Source organism: Ascidia mentula, chromosome 5 (genome assembly GCF_947561715.1).
Source record: "Ascidia mentula chromosome 5, kaAscMent1.1, whole genome shotgun sequence".
Lineage (NCBI taxonomy): Eukaryota > Metazoa > Chordata > Ascidiacea > Phlebobranchia > Ascidiidae > Ascidia > Ascidia mentula.
Window position 1 is genome coordinate 13646911 of NC_138570.1, and position 23460 is coordinate 13670370.

At 36.8% G+C, this 23460-nt stretch overlaps 4 protein-coding genes across 7 annotated transcripts; 1 reads left to right on the forward strand and 3 right to left on the reverse strand.

The window, feature by feature from the left end:
* Nucleotides 1–96: 96 nt before the first annotated feature.
* Nucleotides 97–2375, reverse strand: LOC145902496 (uncharacterized). Its single transcript, XM_082990487.1, has 2 exons — nucleotides 1951–2375; nucleotides 97–1886 (listed from the first exon to the last, which is right to left on the reverse strand). The coding sequence occupies exons 1-2, from the start codon at nucleotides 2371–2373 to the stop codon at nucleotides 1221–1223; spliced, it is 1089 nt and encodes a 362-aa protein (XP_082846613.1). The 5' UTR covers nucleotides 2374–2375; the 3' UTR covers nucleotides 97–1220.
* Nucleotides 2376–2393: 18 nt separating this feature from the next.
* LOC145902497 (uncharacterized) lies at nucleotides 2394–4261 on the reverse strand. 4 transcript variants are annotated; one of them, XM_082990491.1, is made up of 5 exons: nucleotides 3760–4261; nucleotides 3283–3690; nucleotides 3152–3172; nucleotides 2932–2954; nucleotides 2394–2812 (listed from the first exon to the last, which is right to left on the reverse strand). In XM_082990491.1, exons 1-5 carry the CDS (start codon nucleotides 4195–4197, stop codon nucleotides 2764–2766), a joined length of 939 nt encoding a protein of 312 aa, XP_082846617.1. In that variant the 5' UTR covers nucleotides 4198–4261; the 3' UTR covers nucleotides 2394–2763. The 4 variants fall into 4 exon arrangements, with proteins under 4 accessions (XP_082846617.1, XP_082846618.1, XP_082846615.1 ...); XM_082990492.1 differs by lacking the exon at nucleotides 3152–3172; XM_082990489.1 differs by having other exon boundaries at nucleotides 2394–2954.
* A 3234-nt stretch (nucleotides 4262–7495) lies between these two features.
* LOC145901912 (uncharacterized) lies at nucleotides 7496–19118 on the forward strand. The gene is made up of 23 exons (XM_082989729.1): nucleotides 7496–7636; nucleotides 7840–7897; nucleotides 8068–8221; nucleotides 8914–9068; nucleotides 9178–9305; nucleotides 9364–9533; nucleotides 10586–10746; nucleotides 11174–11370; nucleotides 11601–11787; nucleotides 12415–12513; nucleotides 12574–12714; nucleotides 12819–13314; nucleotides 13381–13439; nucleotides 13772–13842; nucleotides 14033–14213; nucleotides 14622–15556; nucleotides 15755–15852; nucleotides 15916–15973; nucleotides 16105–16253; nucleotides 16517–16683; nucleotides 16848–17041; nucleotides 17659–17789; nucleotides 18120–19118. The coding sequence occupies exons 1-23, from the start codon at nucleotides 7569–7571 to the stop codon at nucleotides 18254–18256; spliced, it is 4194 nt and encodes a 1397-aa protein (XP_082845855.1). The 5' UTR covers nucleotides 7496–7568; the 3' UTR covers nucleotides 18257–19118.
* A 152-nt stretch (nucleotides 19119–19270) lies between these two features.
* LOC145903403 (hippocalcin-like protein 1) lies at nucleotides 19271–21343 on the reverse strand. The gene is made up of 5 exons (XM_082991487.1): nucleotides 21145–21343; nucleotides 20850–20973; nucleotides 20502–20647; nucleotides 20031–20112; nucleotides 19271–19681 (listed from the first exon to the last, which is right to left on the reverse strand). The coding sequence occupies exons 1-5, from the start codon at nucleotides 21250–21252 to the stop codon at nucleotides 19593–19595; spliced, it is 549 nt and encodes a 182-aa protein (XP_082847613.1). The 5' UTR covers nucleotides 21253–21343; the 3' UTR covers nucleotides 19271–19592.
* Nucleotides 21344–23460: the final 2117 nt, after the last annotated feature.

Here is a 23460-nt window from a genome sequence, read left to right on the forward strand (position 1 = left end):
ATTTTCGTTGCTGAATGCCGCTCTTCTGGCAAACTTTATTTAACCACACGGGTAATCATAAAAAATGCCTGGCAGCGTCACTAACAATTTACCTACATTTCCTTCCAGTACACGTATTTTACCTTTGCCGAGAAACTTGAAAATGGTAACTGCGAACATCTTTCAGGCAACGAAAGGATGTACGATGTTTCAAAACAAAACATTTTACAGACACTGGAGACACAAGACCAATTAGACAACGACCACATCGACTCTCGTGGCAGAAACGCAAAATCGTAGAGGCTGTAATTGATACAATTCTCCAAGCTGCAGCATTTGTTACGCAAAGACGCTAGGGAACTATTTGTGCAACATAATACATCGTCTGTTATGGTTGCCAGTATGTAAAAACAGACCCTCAATAGAAGCAAGTGAAATCCCGAAAAAAAAAAGAATTTAACGATTGCAACACAAATCATGTAAACAACAGTAATATTTTATAGGTCATTTTATCGTGATTGGCAGCTTAAAATATTTTTCTAACAATTGGTAAAAACCAGTTAAATGACAGCAACAGCAGAACATGAGTGATTCATGTGGTGCAGCTTTGCAATAATATGGCTTTTTTTGCACATGTATTACATTGGTGTTTTTTGCCTTTTGCACTATCGGATACCAAGCAGTTCCGTTTGGCCATAGTGCGCTCCACAGTGGTTCGTCGTCTCTGTTGTTCGGTACTCAGTATAGGGTACCCTGCAGATCGACGTTGACCGAAAGGTACCACAAAGTGGAGACTAGTGTGTCTGCTAGTGTGAAAGCTAGCACAGTGCCACTGCAACAGCTGCACTGATGAGACCTTACAGGTCGAAACAGAGCGTGTACACACCCTGTCTGCAGCTTTGCAATAATATGGCTTTTTTGCACATATATGAGTGATTCATATATACAAAACTGCGGGAAATGCATGATGGGCTTGCTAAAGTGAATTCTAATTTTTGTGTTTTGTTGACTGATTTTGCATCCTTTGTTTTAAAATGTTGGAAAATGTAAATAAATGCAATTTCCTTTTAAAGGTTGAGCACACAAATGATCCGCAGAGATGTCTCTGCGGTTGTCGCACCGACAAAAAACGAAATAAATGTGTATTTGTTTCTTCGGGCTAACAATTACATCAGGATATTTTGCAGAGCCGTGGTGATTTGTAAAGAAAGGAAAGGAGCCGTCGAAACGCTCGCTTTATCTTATTCATAATTTCTTTTGTCGTAGACGTTGTAATCTAACACCCTCACGTTAACATCGAATCCGCTAGGGCGAAAGGTATGGTTTAGGGTGTTCTTCAACTCGTCATTCATAACTGCTCTATAGAACTTTTCCCCGGATTCTACATCATTGCTTTGAAATTTTAAGAAAATTGAATTGTGTTTTTCTGTCAGCTGCACACCATACGGGATTATCGCAGCTTGAACTGCCAACAAACTTTTTTGCAAAAATCCTTCTGATTTCTCTGGTTTATATTTCAAATCGTCCTCTTTAAATTTCATTTCCTCCGCTTTAAATTTCATTTTTTCCGCTTTAAATTTCATTTTTTCCGCTTCAAATATTGTTTCATCACCTTTGGATTTCATTGCTTTCGATTCAAATTTAATTTTCTTTGCCTTAAATTTCATTTTCTTTGTTTTAAATTTTAGTTTCTTTGCTTCAAATTTATTTGTCTCATGGTCAGTTTTTTTCCTCTTCGCTTCGGGTTCGTGTTTTGATTCTTTTTTTATGCTTTCCGTTTGCGATTTTTTCAATTTTGTAAGACGTTTGGCATCACTTTTGGTCGTTTTCAGTTCTGCTTCACTTTCATTACTTTCGGAATAATCAATGACCAATGACATTGTCGTCGAGTTATTAGAAGAAAGTTGCTAAAAAAGAAAGAAGTATTACTTTGAATTGCACTGTCAGAAAATGCTGACATGTTGGACTTACCACAACATCAGGATCGTTTGCATTTTTCCTTAAGTTTTCATAGACTTTTAGTGTAATTTCTTTTTCGTTTTTTATCGTGATTGCCCAAAATACAAAATCGCTGTCTTTTATCCTATTTTGTAAACCTTGCAGACAACCTTCGCTTCCAAAAGTAGTTTTTAAATCGCTAATGTGGTTTTTAACAATGGCATGAATTACCAAATGCCCTGGATTGACCGTTAGTTTGTAGCAAGTTGGATGGGCTTCATGGACGGTACTTAGCCAGTCAACAAAAATCTTTAGCGATATTCCGAACATTTCTCCACAGGAAGAAGCACGAAGAGGAATATCCTTGTCAGTATCTTTTGGAAGTGGTTGAATTTCGCACTCTATGTCCAATTCGAAGCTCCAATTCTTTTCCGGAAAATTCACGGTTTTATCCATTTTGTTACTTAAAATTAAACCTACAAAGGAAACACAATACGTTCGTTAGTTGTACTTATTACATGACGTTTGAAAAACAAAAATCAGCTCAATTAAAATCATTTTTTCATAAAAGCGTAGTATTTTCTCACATTTCACGAAATCGTTATCTTCATGCACAGTGAAATAGCCGCAAATTTTGTATAAAACCATTATATGCAATAAAGAATGAATCAACAAAACAAACAAGAAAAAGCAACAAAAGTTGCAAAAAAATATATATATCAAAACTCAAAACAAACGATTAAAAAAACACAATTTTTCACTATAGATTATAAACCAGTTGCAACAAAGAGTCGGGAATGGGTAGTGATTCTCGGAATCGGTTATCAAGCTTTTTCAATTCTGGAATTAATTTCGAGCTTTGCAGTGTGTATGTCTTTGCAAGATTGGATAGTTTCTGAAAAAAATGTGTTTTTGTGTTTTTTTGTATTATTGTTGATACATAATTCTGAGAAAGTCCCGCCAGATGTAGGACGAAATGTTGGTTGCCCGAAGAACAAAAGAAGTTTTACTAACCTTTTCTTGTTCTGACGTGTCACCTGAAAAACAGTTTAACAATTTTGTCAAGCTTAGTGCGGAAATTAACTTTCATATGCGCAAGTGCACTTTTATCAACAAAAGGGTAAACTGCTAGGGTAGTAGACAGTAAAGGGTCATTCCGCGGTAAGATGTGTTTCCGCAAATGTTTGTTCAAACAATATGGAAGTGTTATTACATACGAAAAACACAATCTCACCAGTCTTTTGTCGCAATCCACCTAACGTACAAAATGCACCTATTATGCATCTTTAGGTGAGTGTTACCTCTAAACCTTAAATAACGCTTGATCTCAAAATTTAAACATTTTTTACATTTTTATTTTATCACCTCCGCGACAGAATGGTTTGTCCGTTTCCGCGTACTGTTTCTTTTCTTTTCGTTTTGGATTTCTTTTGATTCGTAGCTTTGTAAACTCACACCTACGCAACCAGATCTCGTGTCCATTTTTTCATTCATCTTCTTTTCGAACTGTTTGCTAAGCACACTCTCCACAAAGCTTTGTGTTGTTTTCGAATCAGGTATCTGTATTGTAATGGAATCGGATAACTTGGATACCATCCGAGAATTGAAAGACTCTGTGATGAGCTCAGCCTGTGACAAAGCGTGACGCAATAGCTGTGCTTTTGTATTGCCTTTAACCTTTGTTTCGAGTTTCAAGGTTATTTCAGCCCCTAGCTTTGCATTGGTTGGCATCTGCGCAATCTTTTCTGGAAAGTTTTGAATAAATTCGTCCGCCTACAACAAAAAAAATACAATTTTAAATATGCGGTATGTTCAACTTCAACTTGGTTGAAGACTACTTACCACAACTTCAATACTCGGATCTTCAACCAGACGATTGAGCTTCTTGAGTTGCTCTTCCGTGACAAACTTTTCATTTTGCAGTATGACCTGCAGAAAAGTGTCGTCAAGGCGCAAAAAGCTGCGATTTAGATTCTGGAGACCTTTCAGACTCGTGAAATATTCAATGGACGAAGTGGGTTTGTTTCGGGCAACAGCGTGTACTACAAGCTTGCCGAGGGCTACGGTTACTTTGTAGCAGTTGACATCTCTTTGGTTTAACCATTCAAACATCCTTGGAAGTGACACGCCACATACTTCTTCGCAGGTTGAACCTCTGAAAACTGCGCCATATAACAAAAGAATATCGTTTTGCCTGATTTTATTGCTTATCATGTGTAGCTCAAATTTTTTGTGACTGTATCTTGTTTTCTTTGTTCTCGTCACTAGTTGATCACTCATCACGATTTTTTGGTGATATATGTCTTATTCACATATACAAAATAGTTCACAGGAAGAAAATCTGCAACTTTAGGACAAAGGTCTTTAAGTTAACTACTGCAATTAATTAGCATTTATCTGAAAGCTTGTGATAATCAATATTACTATTTTCTATTTTCTTTTATTTTTTACTAAAAGCACTGTTGAGGCAGTTTAGCATAAAATAAGACTTCGCAAACAGCTTTTGATAAAAGCCTACTTTTTACCCATATACTTTGCGTGCAATTACTGAAGTTTGTTACAAAACAAACAAAAATTTGTCTCACCCTATCGACCGAAGACTATAACATATCTCAAGTAAATGTACCAACAATGAAGGGTACTTTAGTTTTAAAGGTGTATTGAACAAAGCCTTTTTTTCTAATTAGCGGAAGCCTTTTGTTTTTTTTCTTCCCCATATATTGATGGCACAAACACAAAGCCAGAAAAGGTATTGATGTCAGAAACATCACCCGTACAACAATACTTGTTCGGGCTTGGTTACAAAATCAAATGTGAGAAAATTGGTCCGGGGCAGATTGCTTGATTCGGGTGCAACAAATCTTTGCGGTACCTCCACAGGCACACCGCGCGACCGGCGGGTTATCGTATCCTTCCATTCGATCGCCGCGAAGACTTTTGACATCAAAATCTGCAGGGCCACACAGCCTTAAATTAAGATTTTTTTGGAAAAATTACCTCGCAGACCGATACCGGTCCACGTCCCGATACTTATGGACACTTTGGTTAAATCTCCTGGCTATAAAGCTAAAGAAATAGCAAAAAAACAGCGGCGTAAACTTGTTTTTGATCCTTTTTTAATAATAAATTTGCAGAAATATTAGCGCACATAAATGATAAACATGCAAGAAAAGCTATTATAGATCCACCAAAACATTCAACAATTTTTATCAAAGAAATTTATTTTGAGATTATTTAGCACAAGCGTTTTGTGACAAATTGGACATTTCCGCATTTTACCTGGGTTTTGCTGCATGCTGTTGTCCAATTGGCTAGGACTGGAAAATACTACTACACCGGGTCGCAAAGTTTTTTCCGAACTTGATCCACATATAAGTATGTGTAAAACAGAAATCTGTGCGAATTTTAATGATTAGGCCGGGTCCACACTCCCGCTTTGCGCCGGCGGATTCTTTGTTTAGTAGTTCGACCTTGTTTTGGTAAAGCAGCTGGTTTGCTGTTGACAAAGAAATAGCTGGTATTTTGTTGTGTGTGGAAAATGTTCACAAAAAAGCAACGATTTGGCATTTGGAAAGGCATACATCGAAAAAGCAAAAGATTGCGCAGTTACGGACAGTTTAACGATTTAAATTACATTTCTATGTTACTTGAACCCTTTTGTGTATGTGTATATGTGCACCTTGGCATTACATGCATCATCACATTCCTTTGTCTTACAAAACGTGCTCGCTGCTTTACTGGCGAGAAATAGCCACAGTAATCTTTAACATGAATATTTATTGTTAACGTGTAATACACCACAGCTGCCGTTAGAAGGGCCCAGCAGATTAAGAATACATTGACGCACCTGCATGTTATAACTGAGATACACACACTTCAATGGTAGGATACAAATGATAAAAATATGTTTTTAAATGCAGAGCTCTTATTCTGACAATCTGTTGAATGCAAAACACATATTATCTACATTTTCTTAAAATTTCATCCATCTTGGAGTGAGAGTTGGCCAAATAGCTTTTATGTTGTGTATTTTAGTTCCTTCAAATGCTTCAGTTTGTGATCTACCGTTTCTAACGGGGGACTGCAGTAATTCCGAATTTCGTATTTTACAGTTGGGACTTAAAAAGTGAGAATTCGCTCCATGCATCACGTGACTTTTGTGACCAATCAGCTCAAGTGGTTGCTTTGTTTATTGGGACTTCAGGTTGTGGCACACGTGACAGCACGGCGGTGGAAAAAAGATGTTTATGCCTTTGCGGGAAATGTTCAAGTAACGAAGGTTTGAACTTCCGTGAAATATTTTTTTGCCCTAAAGAAAGTGATGTCAGCCGTCGGTAAATCTTTGCCTGGTTAGGTTTGGAAATGTAGCAAATAGTCCGGCAAGTTTGTCCATGGTAAACGGTTGCTTGAAACTGGCAGAACATGCACGTTGGTAAAGATCACATTCGTTGGAGGAATAAAGCAAACAGTAAAAGTATCCCTATCCATACTAAGTTCCAGCTATATAGCTTGGTTATAACTAAGGTAAAAGTTTAGTCGGTATAGTTGTTAGAGGCAAGGTACTCCTGCCAATAGATCCTGAATTCACACTGATTGGGATAAGCTTATCAAGCAATGCAAACGCTTCTTTATCCACGACAATGGCACCACTTCGCACAGAAGGGCATGTTATGCCACAAAGTTTCCTTCTAGGTCACTATAACAACTTTTAAAATCACGATGTTGGGCAAAAGCCGTGCGTCCGATATAAGTTATCAGGTTTGAGCTGGGATCTAATATATCTGCTCATTCTGATCTAAGTTAGGTAGTGGGAACTTCGATTAGTCCAAACTTTTAAAGTGTTGCGTCACAAATAGAGACATTTGAAAGAAAAATGTTGCATCACCTTTGCACAGGTTTTGCGGAATCCCTGTTGACCAATCAGTGCGCTTTTGAGCTGGGTGTAGTGTCACGCCTGAGTAGTTCGACCTTGTTTTGGTACAGCAGCAGCTGGTTTGCTGTTGACAAAGAACTAGTATTTTTGTTGTGTGTCGAAAACGTTCACAAAAAAGGGAAACTGTTTTGAATTTTTATGGAAAGGCTTACCCTGAAAAAGCAAAAGCTTGTGCCATCATTTGTTTTGCGTGTGGTATAATGTGGTCTGAGAAGTGTGTTGCATTATTTTTTCTATTTTTGGTTTTTATTCCACTAGAATGATTGTATAGGCATTCTTATGCTATCCACCTTAATATACGTTCATGATAATTAGTGCTACTCTGGTTGTTTCAGTTTGATGTTTAATTTGGTGAAGTAAGGAGACTCAATAGAAAAATTACAAAAATCAGTCAACAAAGCTTTAAACCGCTCATTAGTTTGGTTATGAATAAAACTATTGCATATAGCCCTGATTGGAAAGAATGACGTTCAAATTTTTCGGTTTTAATGGCAATTCACACAAAATCAATTAGCTAATGCATTACCATACAAAAAATGTCAATTTGTCCAATAATCCGTGCAATCAATGTTCACGGAAAAAAACACAAACTTTCCAATCTGGCATAATCTGTATTTTGTATAACTTTCATTTGTTGCAGTTAAAAGAAATTTGTAGAAATAATGTCCTGATAGAAAAAAAGTAGGTTTGCCTCCCAACCGAAGGAGTAAATAGCAATATGTTGCATGTGTTTTCTGTGACTGGAGGTCACATGATGACCTTTGATGTGGCTCTGGCAATGGGAAGGTAAGTTATTTCAAGTCAAAAACAAAAGATTCTCTAAAATAATGTCAAAAATCATATAATTTGACTATATTACTTTGTGTTATGTTGACAATAGATGTAAATCACATACTGGATGAGATCTTGGGGGTATTTGTCCGTAATAATTATTATTTTGTTATACATACAGACCTGTTTAAAGTGATTTCATAATTGTTGTTTCACAGGGTTGCAGACTTAAAAAATGCTGTTGCCACATCAAACTCATCAAGTGCCGATAAACAGGTTTGTTAACATAAGATTTTAATAATTGGCTTGCCAAATTTAGTATTATTTTACTTTGAAATTTGTTTGTCCCATACACATGTTGTTTCTAGTAACATTTGTTGTCAGAAAAAATATTATCTGGTTGTAATATATCGGTTTAAATACATGCATTGTTTGCAAATGTTTAGGTGATGCTGATTAATGGTGGTCAAGCTTTAGAAGATGAAGCAAAGGTTTGTACATATGCAGCTGGAACTGAGACCAATCCCATTTATGTGTTTGACAAATCTTCAATTGAAAAGCCTGTGATGAACTCAAGGTCACAAGCACTATTAGCTGGTGGTAAGTGTTTGCATAGTCCCATACAAATTACAATTAATACAGACTGGTGTTTAGTAATTTTTCTTTTAGTATTAAACATAATTTGGTGTGGTCCAGCATTATTGTCAATATAATTATTTAAACATTTATAAGAAAAAAAAATTAAATTTATACTCATGTAAAATGATTCATTGTAAGAATGTGGTTGATTATCTCTCTGCTGAGTTAAGTTGTATATTTGCTAAGTTTACATTAGTGGTAAATTTAAGAACATTAACTTGTTGAATCTTAAACCATATTGACAGTCTTGCCTAAGGCAGTTATAAAAGTGCTCAATGGCTTTTAGCTGCTAGCAAGAGATATCCATTAATGTATCTGTCTTAACTTAAGCAAATATTGTTTGATGTTAGGACCAGAATCCAGGGGTCTGCAAATACTTTTGGGGGCAACCCAAAATGATATTTGAAACCACCCAAAGGAATTAAATTATATGTAATTTCAAGCACAAAAAACTTGACAAAAATATATCGCTATATTTACATTTGGCGCAACCCCCAAAAACAGTCCGGTGACCCAAAATTGGGTTGCCACCCACCATTTGCTCACCCTTGCCATAACACACCTGAAAATGTGACATATTTTGTTGGAAAAAGTTTCCTAATGCGAAGAAACTGCAGTATTCCAATCATAATTATTCTGGTAAACAATTGTAGATTTTGGAGGAGAAATTCAAGCTGCTCTTCACCTTCCACCTTCATATGCAACGGTCATTACACGAACACAGTTGGCTATTCGAATACATGAGGCAACAGCACAGCAGGTGGCTAAAATGAAAATGCTTGTTCAAGATGAACACCTTATGTTCCAGGTAATTTGATGGCAACTTACTCAAACAACCAATTTATGTGCAACTAAAATGTGAAAATATTTTATTTAGTAGACTTACCTAAGATTTACAAGTATAATTTTTGTTTTAGGGTTGGCAAGCAGCTATTGCCAACTTAAGTGACACTGTGTATGGATTTGAGCAAAGATTGAATGCCATGAGAGATCAGTGTCTTTCAATGCTTGATGAGGCCACAAAATATCCACAGATGCTTGAAGGGTAAGGTTTTTCGACCAACGCTTGTTAGAGTACAACATTAAATAAAATTTCTGTGTAGACTTGATGATGTGGTGCAGAGTCTGCGCAGCATTCCACTGCTGCCAGTGTTACAAGCAAACACTGCACAAGGAATGACTTTACTGTCATGGATTGAACAAAAATGTAGAAAAGTGAAACTGGATGCAATGCTCAATGAGTGTCAACAGCGTTGCCAGCTTCTCACTAAAGGTTACAGATAGATTTTTCTAATTTTTAGTCATAACTGATTAATGATTTTCCAACATAGCTTCATGTTCAATTGTTTATTATGTGCAAAAAAGCCATATTATTGCAAAGCTGCAGACAGGGTGTGTACACGCACTGTTTTGACCTATAAGGTCTCATCAGTGCAGCTGTTGTGTGGCACTGAGCTAGGTTTTACACTAGCATAGGCACACTATACTCTCCACTTTGGTACCTTTCGGTCAACTTCGATCTGCAGGGTACCCTATACTCAACAGAGAAGACGAACCACTGTGGAGCGCACTATGGCCAAACGGATATGCTTGGTAACCGAAAGTGCAAAAGGCAAAAACACCAATGTAACATATGTGCAAAAAAACCATATTATTGCAAAGCTGCAGACAGGGTGTGTACACACACTGTTTCGACCTATAAGGTCTCATCAGTGCAGCTGTTGTGTGGCACTGTGCTAGCTTTTACACTAGCAGGCACACTAGTCTCCACTTTGTGGTACCTTTCGGTCAACGTCGATCTGCAGGGTACCCTATACTGAGTACCGAACAACAGATACGAACCACTGTGGATTGTTTATTGTTAGTTTTAGTTTAGTTTAATAATGCAGTAAAAAGCAATTTCTTAAACTTTCTGCGTCATTGTTACTATGACCAAATACACACATTTTGACTATTTTTATTTCGGCTACAAACTCAGCAGGAAGCAGTAATCACGTTGCCTGCTGATTCATCATTCATGCATAAACAAACTGTGCATCATTATGATCAGGTTGTTTGTTTATATTTTGTCATATTTGGCATTACAACTGTGGGCCAAATATGATGAAACAGTGTGTCATTTGACAATATGACAATATTAGGTTTGCACTTTACCATAGAATTTATGCAAGTACGCACTGTTTGTAATTACATGGTAACACTGCCAACCATCAACTATATCAGTGCTCATTTTATCTGAATATGTAAAGCAAAAAATTTGTTTTGATAAAAGAAAATTACTTTCAAAACAGAACCAAATTACCTAAAACTCAATTTTCTTTACAGAAAAATTTGAGCAAATGTGTCGTGATTGCTATAAGGTATCGGAGCAAGCTCGAAACAACCGCATGAAAGACATATCTGGAATCGGTGATCGATTAGTTGCTCTTGATCAGGTGATCATTGCTGCCAAGCAACAGGTTAAAGAGCAACGTGGCATTGCCCAGGTACATTTAAGCATGATTTAGTATCCTTTGGCATTTGAAAAGTCTTAATTGTGTATCTAAGGTACCAATATGTCATAAAGGTTAACTATCTCTATTGTAAAGGAAATGTTTGAAACAAAGTGGTTCTGATTACCGTCAGTCGTTTTATTTTTAATTTGAAAATTTGATTTCGCCTGCAAAGGCACCATCATTTTCCGCAAATAAAGTGCATTAATGCACTCGAAGCTACCTGTATACAAAGTAGGCAAGCAAATAAAATAAAACTAAATGGTGAACACTGTGGCGCCTACCACTACCTATCCACTTATTGCTGTCGTTGGTTTTTGAAACAGTGCCAGGGGCTAGATTCTGTCCATTTTGGAGATTAGGTTTCTATTGTAAAGTTGTGTTTTCTATTTTTGTTTCATTTTGTGCTTTTATTCACCAGGGTTTCATGAAAAACCAAGAGCGTGCCCGTGAACTTCAGGAGAGTGAAATGAACCGTGACACCCTACTCACCTTCTGTGAGAGCCATTTCACCCAGTTGCAAATCATGCGCGACAATGAGTTGGCTACACGAGAAGCCATGATGAAATGTGATTCAGCAAAAATGGAACTTACCCAAAACCTTCACACTAGGCTGAGGTATTATTTTGAATTGTGAGGTTTCAAAACCTTATGTTAAATTGTTCTTTTGCATAATGTGTATTGCATAATTTCATCTAGGTTTTGATTATGGTCATCCAATTTGTATCAAACTATTTAATTCAAACTTATAACATTAAAAGAAATTCATTCCTTGAATAAGATTTGTACCTCACATTCCAAATTGTGTCACATAATTAAAGCAGGTTTACAATTGGCATTTTTTGTAGGTGGTTGTATTTTGTGCAACGGAGCATACTAAATGCTGATGTTAAGATTTCAATGTTCCGTGAGCAGTTGTCTCAACTGCGCCACCAAGTGGAGTTTCTTTCCCAAGTCAAACAAGCTCCCAAAGTATATTTTAATTATCTTGTGGAATGCGTGAGAAGAAAAACTTTTTCCCATAGTTTTCAAGAGGTACAAAAACAATATCAATAAAGTGGTTTATTTTTTTTATTTGAATCAAGTTTTTTCTAAACTGTTTGTTTAAGTTTAACTTAAATAAATCTTAGAAATAACTCCTTAAATAATTATCAGAATCTACAAGCAGTCTTATGGGCAGCAAAGACCCTGTATCTGATTTATTCAAGAAGTTAAATTACAAAAAAGCAACTTGTTGTTAAGTTTTTATGAATAACAAATCTTGGTATAATTAAATAAAATCTGCAAATTTGTCTGCAAAAATCTGCAAAAATTCTACTGTGATACATGTTTTTTGTAATGCTATTGAATTGAGTTAGTGCCCCTAAACACCTGCTTTACTTTAAATCTGTGGTTCCCATCTCAATTCTAACATGTAGCATTTCAAAGGTTTATAGTTTCATATTTTATAAAAAAAAAACGGTTATGGAGTTGTTTTGGTCACATTTTTGATAGCATTTTGAAATGAATTATTCTTCTGTTTCCTGGAATTTTTATGATATTTTAATAGTAAGGAAACACGTAACACACTAAATTTTATCTTTATTTCTATGTTTTGTACTTGATGTCTATTTACTTCAAATTTTGTAGATGCTCGTTTTTAAACAAACTCTTTTTCTGTAGTGGACCAACAAAATTCTGACCCTTTCCAAAGTAAATCGTGACAAGGAAATTGTTCGTCGTAAACAATTTAAATCTCTTGTGGGCAGCAATTTTGTTCAGGTATGTTTTTTTTTGGGGGGGGGTTTACAAAACATGTAAAAATTGGCTTTGTTGCTGTAGCAATTGTTTCCTGGCTTTTCTGATCGGCCACCATTGATGGCAAAGCGACCTGTGCGGGAATTTGACCTTGAGCTTCCAAATGTAACCAAAGAAGAATTATATTTCCTTCAAGATTTTCCGGAGTTCAATTTAGACAAACCTGTAAGTTCATAATATCTCATATTTACACCAATGGTTGTTGTGCGAATCCTATTTTATTCCCTGGCTTAAAGCCATCTTTAAAACTGATACATAACTTGGTGCAGGATGGAATGCCTTCCGTAGACCAACTGCCTGACCCAACTCAATTGTCATGGCAAATGGTGTGCTCTACCTCAGTCAAAACAACCATTGCTATGCAGTCAAGCCTGCAAACCACATCACAAGCTGCCTCCATGATGTCACAAGACACGTCTGTTGTGTCCCAGGCATCTGCATATGGTGACAAAACAGCAGTGGACAATGTGAACATTTTTGACAGCCTTAAAACAGACGCTAAATTCCAACCAGGTGGTTTTGTTGTATCATCAGTTCAAGGTTTAGTGGGAGGGGATCGGGAGGGGTTAAAAAACTTTTCTCCTCCCCATCTTAGCCCCCCTAGTCCAGGGGAGCTTGTTGAAATTGGAAGCCCAGAGTCTGGGGAGTTTTATAGCCTACAACCTTTCTCTCTATCTCCACCCAGTGGATCAGGTTATACCAGTAATATGATAGCAATTCCTGAGGAGCTGACAGAGAGCATGCAAAGCAAAAGTCAATCAGCATGTAAGTGTCCGTGAACACTTGTAGTGTTTTTACCCATACATAAATTGACTTGAATTTATTTTCCAGTGCTTAGTAGCGATGATGATATGTTTCATTCATTCACAAACGAAACCGAAAGAGAAAAGGTGAAAAATAAGTAGATGTGAAATATTTTTGTTTTCCTTCAAATCAAAGTTGACCGCTACATTATTACCCTTATGATTGGGCCTGCAGGGACATCATGCCAGTTTGGGAAACTTTTGGTAGTAGTTTTTCTTGGCAAAAATACCAGTAAATGCTAGTTGAACATGTATTAAATGTTTTTATCAATAATGTAAATGGGGCTTTTGTAAATTTTTTGTCTCAAATATTGTTTCAGATGCTATTAAGCTGACCTTTGGAATAATACTGCATGTTGTTTTTTCATTAAAAATCAAGGTCACAGGCACAATTAGGTGAAAATATAAGTATTTTTTAGATGTTGCAGAAAATTCAAGCACTTGACGAAGAAAAGCAAATGCAAGCTTCTGATTTTCAGACATTAATCAAGTATGTTGTTTGCAAAAATATAATTTTTGGGGTTTTGGTCATAATTAAATTACTTACATTATTAATGGTTGAGATTACATTTCCAAACCTTTGGAAGTAATTCTTTAATTGTTCATTAGATAGTATTGAACACAACAAAATAAAAGCCCATCATTTATTTATGCCCAATGAAATACATTTTTTATTTCAGAAAACTTCAAGACAAAATATGTAGTTTGGAAAGCAGTCGCAATGAAGTAGTTTCTGAGTTTGAACGAAGGTGGTCTGAATCCCGAGCTGAACTGGAAAATGTGATCGGTCAGCTTGAAAGTGAAAGCAAAGAACGTAAACAAGCTTGGGATAAGGGAAACCATCTTACCAAGGAACTAGAGGTTGGTTTGCTGCTTTGTTAAGTTGTAAATTTTCTTGTGATTATCACACTTCATATTGTTTTATGTTAAGATAAATTTCCACTTGAAATTTTCCAAACAATTTAATGACAAGTACAGCTTGTAAATCATGCAAAACTGGAAATATCTTTCAGCTCTGACACAGGAACATTCTACTGCCACAAAGATATAGCAACATATGTTTCATTTCGTTTTATTTTAGTATGAATACATTGACCTTTTTAATTGAATAATTACAACCAGACAGTCCTGTAAATCCAAGTTGAATACAATCACTTCTGGGCCATAATGCATATTCATATGTTCAGTGTACATGTCCTTAGTGTTTTCGCTTGTCTGTTCTTTCAAAGTTGCCAACTGGAAATTGTAACAAGGTAAATATTTTTTTAGGATCTTAAACACAAATGCACATCATTAGCGGAAGAAAACAATAGCCTCAAAGCAGACCTTACGAGTAAAGTTCAACTGGTAACTGAAATTGATGAAGATGCAAAGAAACGACATAACTCTATTCAAATAGAACTGGCTCATGTGCAAGAAAGTGCTGAACGAGAGGCTTGGGAATTTAAACAAACTTCAAAACAGGAACAGCGAAACCTGCAAAAAACTATCGACAACTTACAACGGGACTTGAAACTTAAAAACATCCAACTACAAGAATCTGAAGATCGTGTACAAGATTTGGAAACTGAAATTTTTAGCATGGAGTCTAAAATAGCAGAGTTGGACACCTCTTTAACTAATAAGGACAAAGAAATTGAAAATTTTAATCATCAACTTATGGAAAATAATGAGGCAAAGCTGTTGGCTGAGAATGAGTATGTAGTACTACAAAGTCAGGTGGTGGAACTGGAAAACAAAATGCAAAAATCTGACCAAACAGCTTTGAGCCTGAAGCAAATGATGGCTGCATATGAAGTTGAATTGAACACCACAAGGGAAAATGAAAAACAGTGGAAACTGGCCAAAAGTTTGCTCAGTGAAGAGAAATTTAAGAACGAGCAGTTTCAGATGGAGCTTGAGTCGGCACAAAAGCGGGCTGAAGTCCTCGATGAAACTGTGGAAGCCCTGAAAACGGAGCTCAAAACAGAAAGGGAAAATATAAAAATTGTGAATGAAGATCAAGAGAAAAAGATGCAAGAAGTTCATGATGAATTTGAAGCCAAAATAAATGAACTGGAAAGTGACAACAAAGAGCAACAAGACAAACTTCAAACAGATCATAAAAACGAAATTGAAAACCTGTTGAATAAACACCAAAGTGAAATCAAAGATATTACTGATAAACTCAACACAGAATTGGAGGAGCTAAAAGTTACTAATAGGTATCTGTTGGACACTTTATTCATAGCCATAGAGAATTTTTTTTTACTATATGTAGCTAATTTTAGTTTTTTTGGGGGCTTTGTGTGGCAAAGGTCAAATAACTATCAGGACAATTTAAGTGAAATAGTAATGCAGTGTTCGTGTTGTTGCCATTTGTATTTGCTGAAATATTATTAAGTTTTTTTTTAATTTTGTAGAAGTGATCTTGATGAAATGGAAGCAGATAGACTTGAAGCAGTTGTCTCAATTCAACAGAAACTAGATGAATTACAGGAGGATTACAACCAACAAACTGGTAAATTGAAAATTAATCAGCATTTAAATGTTTTGCTCATTTTTTGACAGATGTGTATTTTAGAATTTCACCACAGTCGGGTGGAACAAATGAAGATTCAGCACAGTGAAGAAATCCAAAGGTTGTTACAAAATTTTGATGTTTTTTCATGATGGTTGCAACATGGATGGTTGTTATTATGTAGAAATATTTGTAATAATCAACTACACGTTTTTATGATGTACCCAAATGGTAAACTGATAGTGTGTACAGATACCAGCAAGACTTGGACAGGCTTGCCAATGAATGCCACCTGCTGAGGGAAGATCTGAATGAAGTTACGTCACAACAAAATACATCATCAGAAATGATGACATCATCTCTTGCATCATCCAGTGGTGAAAAGCAGTCAAAACGTACAAGTAAATATCCATATTTTTACCTATGATATTCTGCTTGCTAACATGTACCAGAAAATCTATTCTTAAAATAACTGTGAAGATTGTGACTGTGAGTGGTGTCCAATCATCTGTACATCTTCTGAAAGTTTGATTTAACAATGGTTCAACCACAAAGCAGGCAACCGTTGTTGAATAAATCTTGTCAGACAGAGACTTAGCATTTGTGAATAATAGTGAATTTAAATTTGAGTGTGTGATGTTTATATGTATTTGGTGTGTTTCAGAAATGGATGATAGTGCAATGCAGACTGTCCCCAACTCAAGCATGTTCATGTCAGTGTTTGACCACCAGGTGTCAATAGAACAGGTTCAAAAAGAGCATGAGGCCCAAACACAAGCATTGCAAACCTCATTCAAGAAAAAAGAGGAAGATTCCACCAGAAGGAGACAGGTGAAATAAAACTTTAAAAACAAATTGCCGGATTTTCATCAAAAATGACAAATTTTCCTTTCTGGAAAAGTGGGCTACTGTTTTTGATCAAGTATCAGTAAACATCGTCCACTGGCATTCAAGACATTATGTCGTTAGTTCATCAACAAAATACTCTATTACAGATGGTGTTTAACTCTGCCATTCAGCGTGTAACAGCAGCCAAAGACGCCGAGATCGGCCGTCTCAAGGATAAGCTTTCTATTGTTGAGCAGCAGTTTTCTGATGTGTCATCGTCAGGGATTGTGACGCGCCCTGACTCAGCGGAAAGTGTCAACTCAAAACGAAGCAAAGAAAACAACAAGATTTCCGTGTCTAAGTATGTTGAAGTTTATTTTATGTTTTTAAATAAGTGATTATGATTTTTAACACTTGGTATTTCATCTACAGCAGTGCTTCCCAACCTTTTTCAGTTCGCGACCCAATTTTAATGCAAGTTTTATTGTGCGACCCACAATGACAGTGCATCTTTACTACTGGCATACGTACTGAAATAGTTAATGTGACGCAACACATCGTATTTGTTACATTATTGCATAAATGTTACGTAATGAGAATGCAATAATTTCGTGAACTAATAGAAAACTGTAACATTTAGAAATGCTTCGCGACCCACTGGTTGGGAAGCACTGATCTGCAGCACACTATATATTACATATTTTTACAACCCGTACGTTTTCAGACTTTTCGCAAATTTACATGCTAGAAACTAGCTGCACAGTTGGCTTAGGTTAGCGTCGAAAACGTTGTTTTCTATTGAGTGAGCTACACACAGTTGTGGACGTTGTTTTGATCTACTGTGTCTTATCAGTGCATCTGGAGACAGACGACGGTCTTGTTGGCTAACAGATCATAACAGTGTACAGTCTGCAGCCTACTGGTCATTATTGCCTCATTGCTTGTACATGATTTTCCTATTTCATTTTAACATTGCAGTTTTCAACCCGAAGACCTGGTGTTGATCGTGTACGACCCGCAACACAGTTATTACGTTTTATACACTACCGGTCACACCCTCCATTTCGTGCAATCTGATTCGCTGGACGCCGTGGGTTTGCACCAATCAGGTTGGCCTTACATTCATATTGAGACAATGATGACATAGCTCTGATAACGTATAATCAAACGTAGTTTTGCGAAACTAAACGTTTTACGGAAAATTATCTTACAAGCTGTATTAATTTACGTTAATCTGGTCACCAATGCGAAAAAAATCATGAGTTACTTTGCGAACTCTTTTACACTTGGAAAACATTAACGGCTATCATGCAAATGTAGGATGCTGGTTTCTCCGTAACGTAGCATTTTACAAAAATTGTTACATAGTTCTGAAAATACGTTAATCGTTTGTATTCATGTTTTACTTGCATCTAATTTTCGGTAACACTTACTATCAGATGATCCGCCAAGATCATGTCTCATGGCCAAGTTCGTCGAAAAGGAATACTGCCAAGCCAAAAAACCTACAAACCGTTTTAAGGTGCCGGTCGGTACCAAGTTTTATCGTGTCAAGGTCAAACACCCCAAGAAGTGACCGGAACTACACTTACTGGTTGTAGTCATCGCTTACAGAAGCCCTGCAGTTGGATTTACTTGCTGTATTAATTTTTTCCAGAAATATGTTTGCTTAAGCGTGGAAATTTGTCATTTCTTTATATAAACATTTTGCATTATGATTTAAGCCTTGACATGAGTATTTTTGCGATGAGCCAGACGACTAATGAAAATTTGCAAATTAAAATGCATGCTGCTTCTTTGGTGTTGCAATATATTTTTAGCAGCATGTTTTTAAACAAATTACGGCGTTCTTATATGCACTTCTGACTTTAAGGCTGTTTTGCGATGTTTGTGAATTTACGAAGATTGTTTTTGTAATTTGTTACAGCAAGAAGTTACTACGGATATGCTTTTATGTACTCCTAAAAAAAGATTCATAAAATTTTCGATTATTGTAAAACCATGTGTGTTTATTGGTTACTGACCCACATGTGTCAACATTGGCTGGTAGTATAATCAGTAAATGAAGGCGCAGCGTACATTTTTATTGGGTATACTTGTAACTTGATTGTGCGTGGTGATTTGCTCGCATGTGTGTTGTCAACGAATCACTGTCTGCTTTGTTGGTTTCGTCATCGTGTCTTCGTTTAACGTTTACTGTGAACACGTATTTTAGTTGTCTGTCACATTTTGCCGCCAATCAAGTGTAGTTGTTAATTTTAGCGGAACTTTGTCGGGTTGAAATATTGTTCGTTTTTACTGAGGTGTTCGCAATTAAGTTTTTGTCGGCCACACTTTGCACGATATTTCGGTGTTGTTTAAAGTTCCTGTCATCACCTCCTCTCTTCTCAGCGGACAGCGGCCGATTTTTCGTTCACTAAACCCAGCGTTTGCAAATAAACAAAACCACGAAACACCCTTTGGTGATTTGACTTTTGGTGGTTTAGATACCCGTGGTTTGCAATATTTTTTACGTTGGATTTTTGGCTTGGCCCGCGGGAATATTTGACTCCTTTCATTTGTTGTAAGTCACTCTATTATACGCACCAAGCATAAACATAAGTTTTATTTTCGCTTTTGGGTTGGATTGATATATTATGCCGATAACAGCTGTGCTTGCTTTTAAAATAAGTTGTAACAACAGCCGTTTAGCACAAGCGACTAACGAAACACAATTTCGCAATAATACAGTTTCCTATTTTTCCCCGAAAAAGCTGTAAAATTATAACAACCGACATAAAATTTAGAAGTGAAGCGGGCATATGCTATAACGCGGCATACGGATTAAAGGCTGTTTGGACGCGTTGAGCGCGCGGGAACAAGGTAATTAAACAAAGACAATAATTGTTAAAACACTTCTTGGTTGATGCTTTCTATGCTGTGGGTACGGAGCAGTGGAGAAACTCCATAAGCTCTCGGTTGCTCTTCACGCCTTTGCGGAATTCGGCCCAGGAAACCTTACCTGTAAATAATAATCAGTCGATTTATTGAAACAACTTGCTTTGGTTTCTACAGACAAATGCCTCGCATAAAACAATATAAATTGATCGTTGAATTACATGCTGTAGTGGCTAACCCTAATGTAATTTAATAATCTGTTCTTCTGGCACAATAAAAAACGTAACTTTATTCACCGACGTTTCGCCTGTTATCCAACAAGGCTTCCTCAGGGTATAATGATACTGGTACAGCACACAACTCCAGAAAACGTGCCAACACGCTAACCTTAATAATTTTACATGTCCATGTTGGTGGTTTTATACAGACCTAACTTGTATCGTAAAAATGCAACAACCACAATATAATGTTACCATCACGATTAACGTCCATGTCCTGGAATACTCGCTGCGTTTCCTCATTTATTCCCCGCTCCTTGCAAATTGCTACCATGGCCTGCGAAATTATCAGACACGTGTTTATTAATATTTGAACTATTAAAACTGATGGAGGGGAAGGGAGTTTTTTATTAGATTATAGTTTTGGAGTAAACCAATGGCGTCTTACATGGCTTTGCAACAAAATATATCAATTTTTTTTCCTCCACGTTGTGAACACTATTTGTGACGTATTAGCTTAGTTTTAATGAAAATAATCATAACTTGTTTGCGGAAGTGCGTTTAGTATTCATCACCTACGGTATATACGTGTAAAAAATCTATTGTAATCAGTAAACAAAAATAGATTAGATCAACAATTAATTATGTCAATCGGGTAAATGCATCAGTTGCCGTTTAAATTGGAGATTAACTGTTAATAATGAAGCCTGGTGACCACTAACTTACCCCAACTATGCCTTTCATCTCTTGTGACGTTATAAAACCGTTTCCGTCAACGTCATAAAGGCGAAAGGCCCAGTAAAGCTTTTCGTCAAAATCGCCCTTCATTGACAAAGATAGGCCGATGATGAACTCTCTAAAATTTAGTTTATCTGAAATAAAGAAGAAAGACTGGAAATAAGGACGCAATTTCGCAACGCGCCATATCAGACATCTTTACAAGCAAATTCCTGCAAAACAATAGAAAAATATCCATTCACACTGATTCCTGATTATTCAAACAAAACATGTACAATGGATACTTTGACATGTATGGTCGACAGGTTGGCCTACGACAATAAAAGAAACACCTACCGTCTTTGTTGACGTCAAACGTTCGAAATACGTGATCGGCGAAAGTTTCGGGGTCACTATGTGGGAAGTGCTTTTCAAATATTCGTATGAACTCGCTGCGAGTAAGGAAGCGCTTCGACGTTTCCTGTTTTCAAGAATTTGTAACGTTTGTAACGAGTTTAAGGGCGTTGTGTAGAAACATATTTACAATACAATCTTGGCGTAACTATCTTCACACTTAATGTATGATTTCTTTGTTAAATGGACGCATCTACATTATGTAGTCATAAATCACGTGGTCCTGATTCTTACTGACCTTCTTGAATTCCTTGTACCAGTTATTCAGTTCCTCGTCTGAGAAGTTCGTCATGCGTGACAGGTCGGCCAAGTCCTTCGGATTCAATGAACTCTGGTCAGCCCCCATATTTTCCAGCAGTACTCCGATGACGTTCAGTAATATCAGAAGGGTCGGAGTCAAATAGCGATAAATTATTAAAACACGGGTAAATAATGTATGCTCTGTATAAACATAAAACAGTGTTCACGGATGCTTTAACGAGACAAAGCCATCTAAGTTTGCATGCAACTGGTACTGACTTACGACCCTATCAATTCCATAAATATCAGGTAACGCATAAGTATAATATTTTAAACGTGCTGTTTTATAACCTACATAGGACTTTGCGAGATCATGTTGAAACTTCAAGCGCAAACTCAAATGGACAAACCCCATCCTTCCATTTAAGCTATTGTGAATGGTTTTGAGAGAAAGTTTGGACTTTTTTAACAAAAAAATCCTGATCCAAGCAAAGTTTCACGACCAGCAATTCCTGACTTCATTGCAATTTCTGATATCAGTTACAATACATACCACGCAAGCTACTATGGCGAACTTCAGGTCTGGTGTTTCAGTGTGAACTTGACTGAATCGTATAGCGAATTTAAGCACGTCTGTTTAAGGCTTGTTGCACATTCTGCGAGCAGCAAACCATTTTGTCGGCAAACTAAACATCACTCATTGGAAAATAAAGCGCGGCAGCCGCGTAAGCGTCAGACCATTTTGTTGTTGAATCTCCTCTGTCTTTGTGCGTTAATTTTCCGCATGGCTTGGCGCGGTTTACGCTCGAACAAATGCTTCGACAGACCCTATTTGTCGAATTAACTTCGTTATGTAGATACTATTCTCGAACCACCAACGGTTCTTGTACCCAAACTTGTGCCAAGTAAAAATATTTCTAATGCTTCAAAATGACAACACAAGTCCAATCAAATACATAAATTTGTCTTGTTTGGGCAAAAACTATGGTTTACGTATTATACTCTTACCTGACTGCTGTAGCCCATCGTAATACAAAGTTTACTGTGCCTTTATCTAATACCACTCTTAATTACCATGTGCTGTTTTTAGATCTGTATCTGCTGTTTTTGATTAAACATCCGCCACTATTTTGCAAATACTGTCAACGGTGTATTCGGATTACCTGTAGTTTATTACCGCTTTTCGCAGGGACATCCTTGCCCTCTAATGGCCGTGTATTTTTCATCACATCAAACTTTTGCCTATTTTACAAGGTCATGAACTCTTGCAAGGTCATGTAGTGGTTTTGTCGTGAGCAAATTCCCTCTGGATCCTGCGCTATATTTTGTAGTGTGCAAAACTTTGCACTCAAACGTCGAACTAAAACTGCATGTTTACGTGCTGGCATGTACGAACATTTGCGAGAAGAAGGAGGAAGTTGCAGGAAACCCAACCCAATGGGTGTAAATGTAATCGGATAACAATGATTAAAGTTTAATTCAATTTTGTACCACTGCTGAATGAATACTTTTACCATTGTTGTTGCTTCGTTTATCCACAGGCGTCGGCCATTATCAACACATTCTTACAAAAACGTTCTTTAACAACGTCGGGAATTTAACAGCTGGTTTCCTATATATTTTCACCCTACTGCTTCAAGTTTGTTTCAACTACAGTTTCGGATTGACTCATTTTCGTTGTAACTTAATCATACATTCAACTTAATCACGTTCGATGCTTGCATTGTGTCCAGTGGACTTTGTACGCCCTTATAAGGAGGTCGATGATGCACTCATTCTTTAATGTCTATTCTGATTAAATTCGATTCAGCCTTTGCAATTATGAAACTGGGTTCGTATACACATCCATCATAAAATATAAACGCATCCCCGCGTAACCTTCGTCTGGGTGATACTTCCTTCGTAATTAAATGTAGCTGAGTGTGGTGATGTGCTTACAGCTGTCAACCTACGTACCGTAACGTATATAGTAAAAAAACATTGTTGATTTGTCGCGCGATGAAACTATTTTAAATCATCGACAAAACTCGTATTGTGTTAGGTTAAGGCATAAAACTTGACAACACTTTAACTAATCAATACCCGTTAAAACAAAACGCAAAATGACTGAAACCAACGGATATAGTCCAGATACTGTTGCATGGACATGCGCTGTTGGTTTTAACTTTAGATTCAGATAGCTTATACTCATTGACTTATTTGCAACAAATCCTGCCCAGTTGTTTTTTGCCTCTCCGACGCCACGCTTTGCGACAACACTTCTATGTATAGACAATAAACTCCTATATATTGACAGTACTTCTTTATATATTGA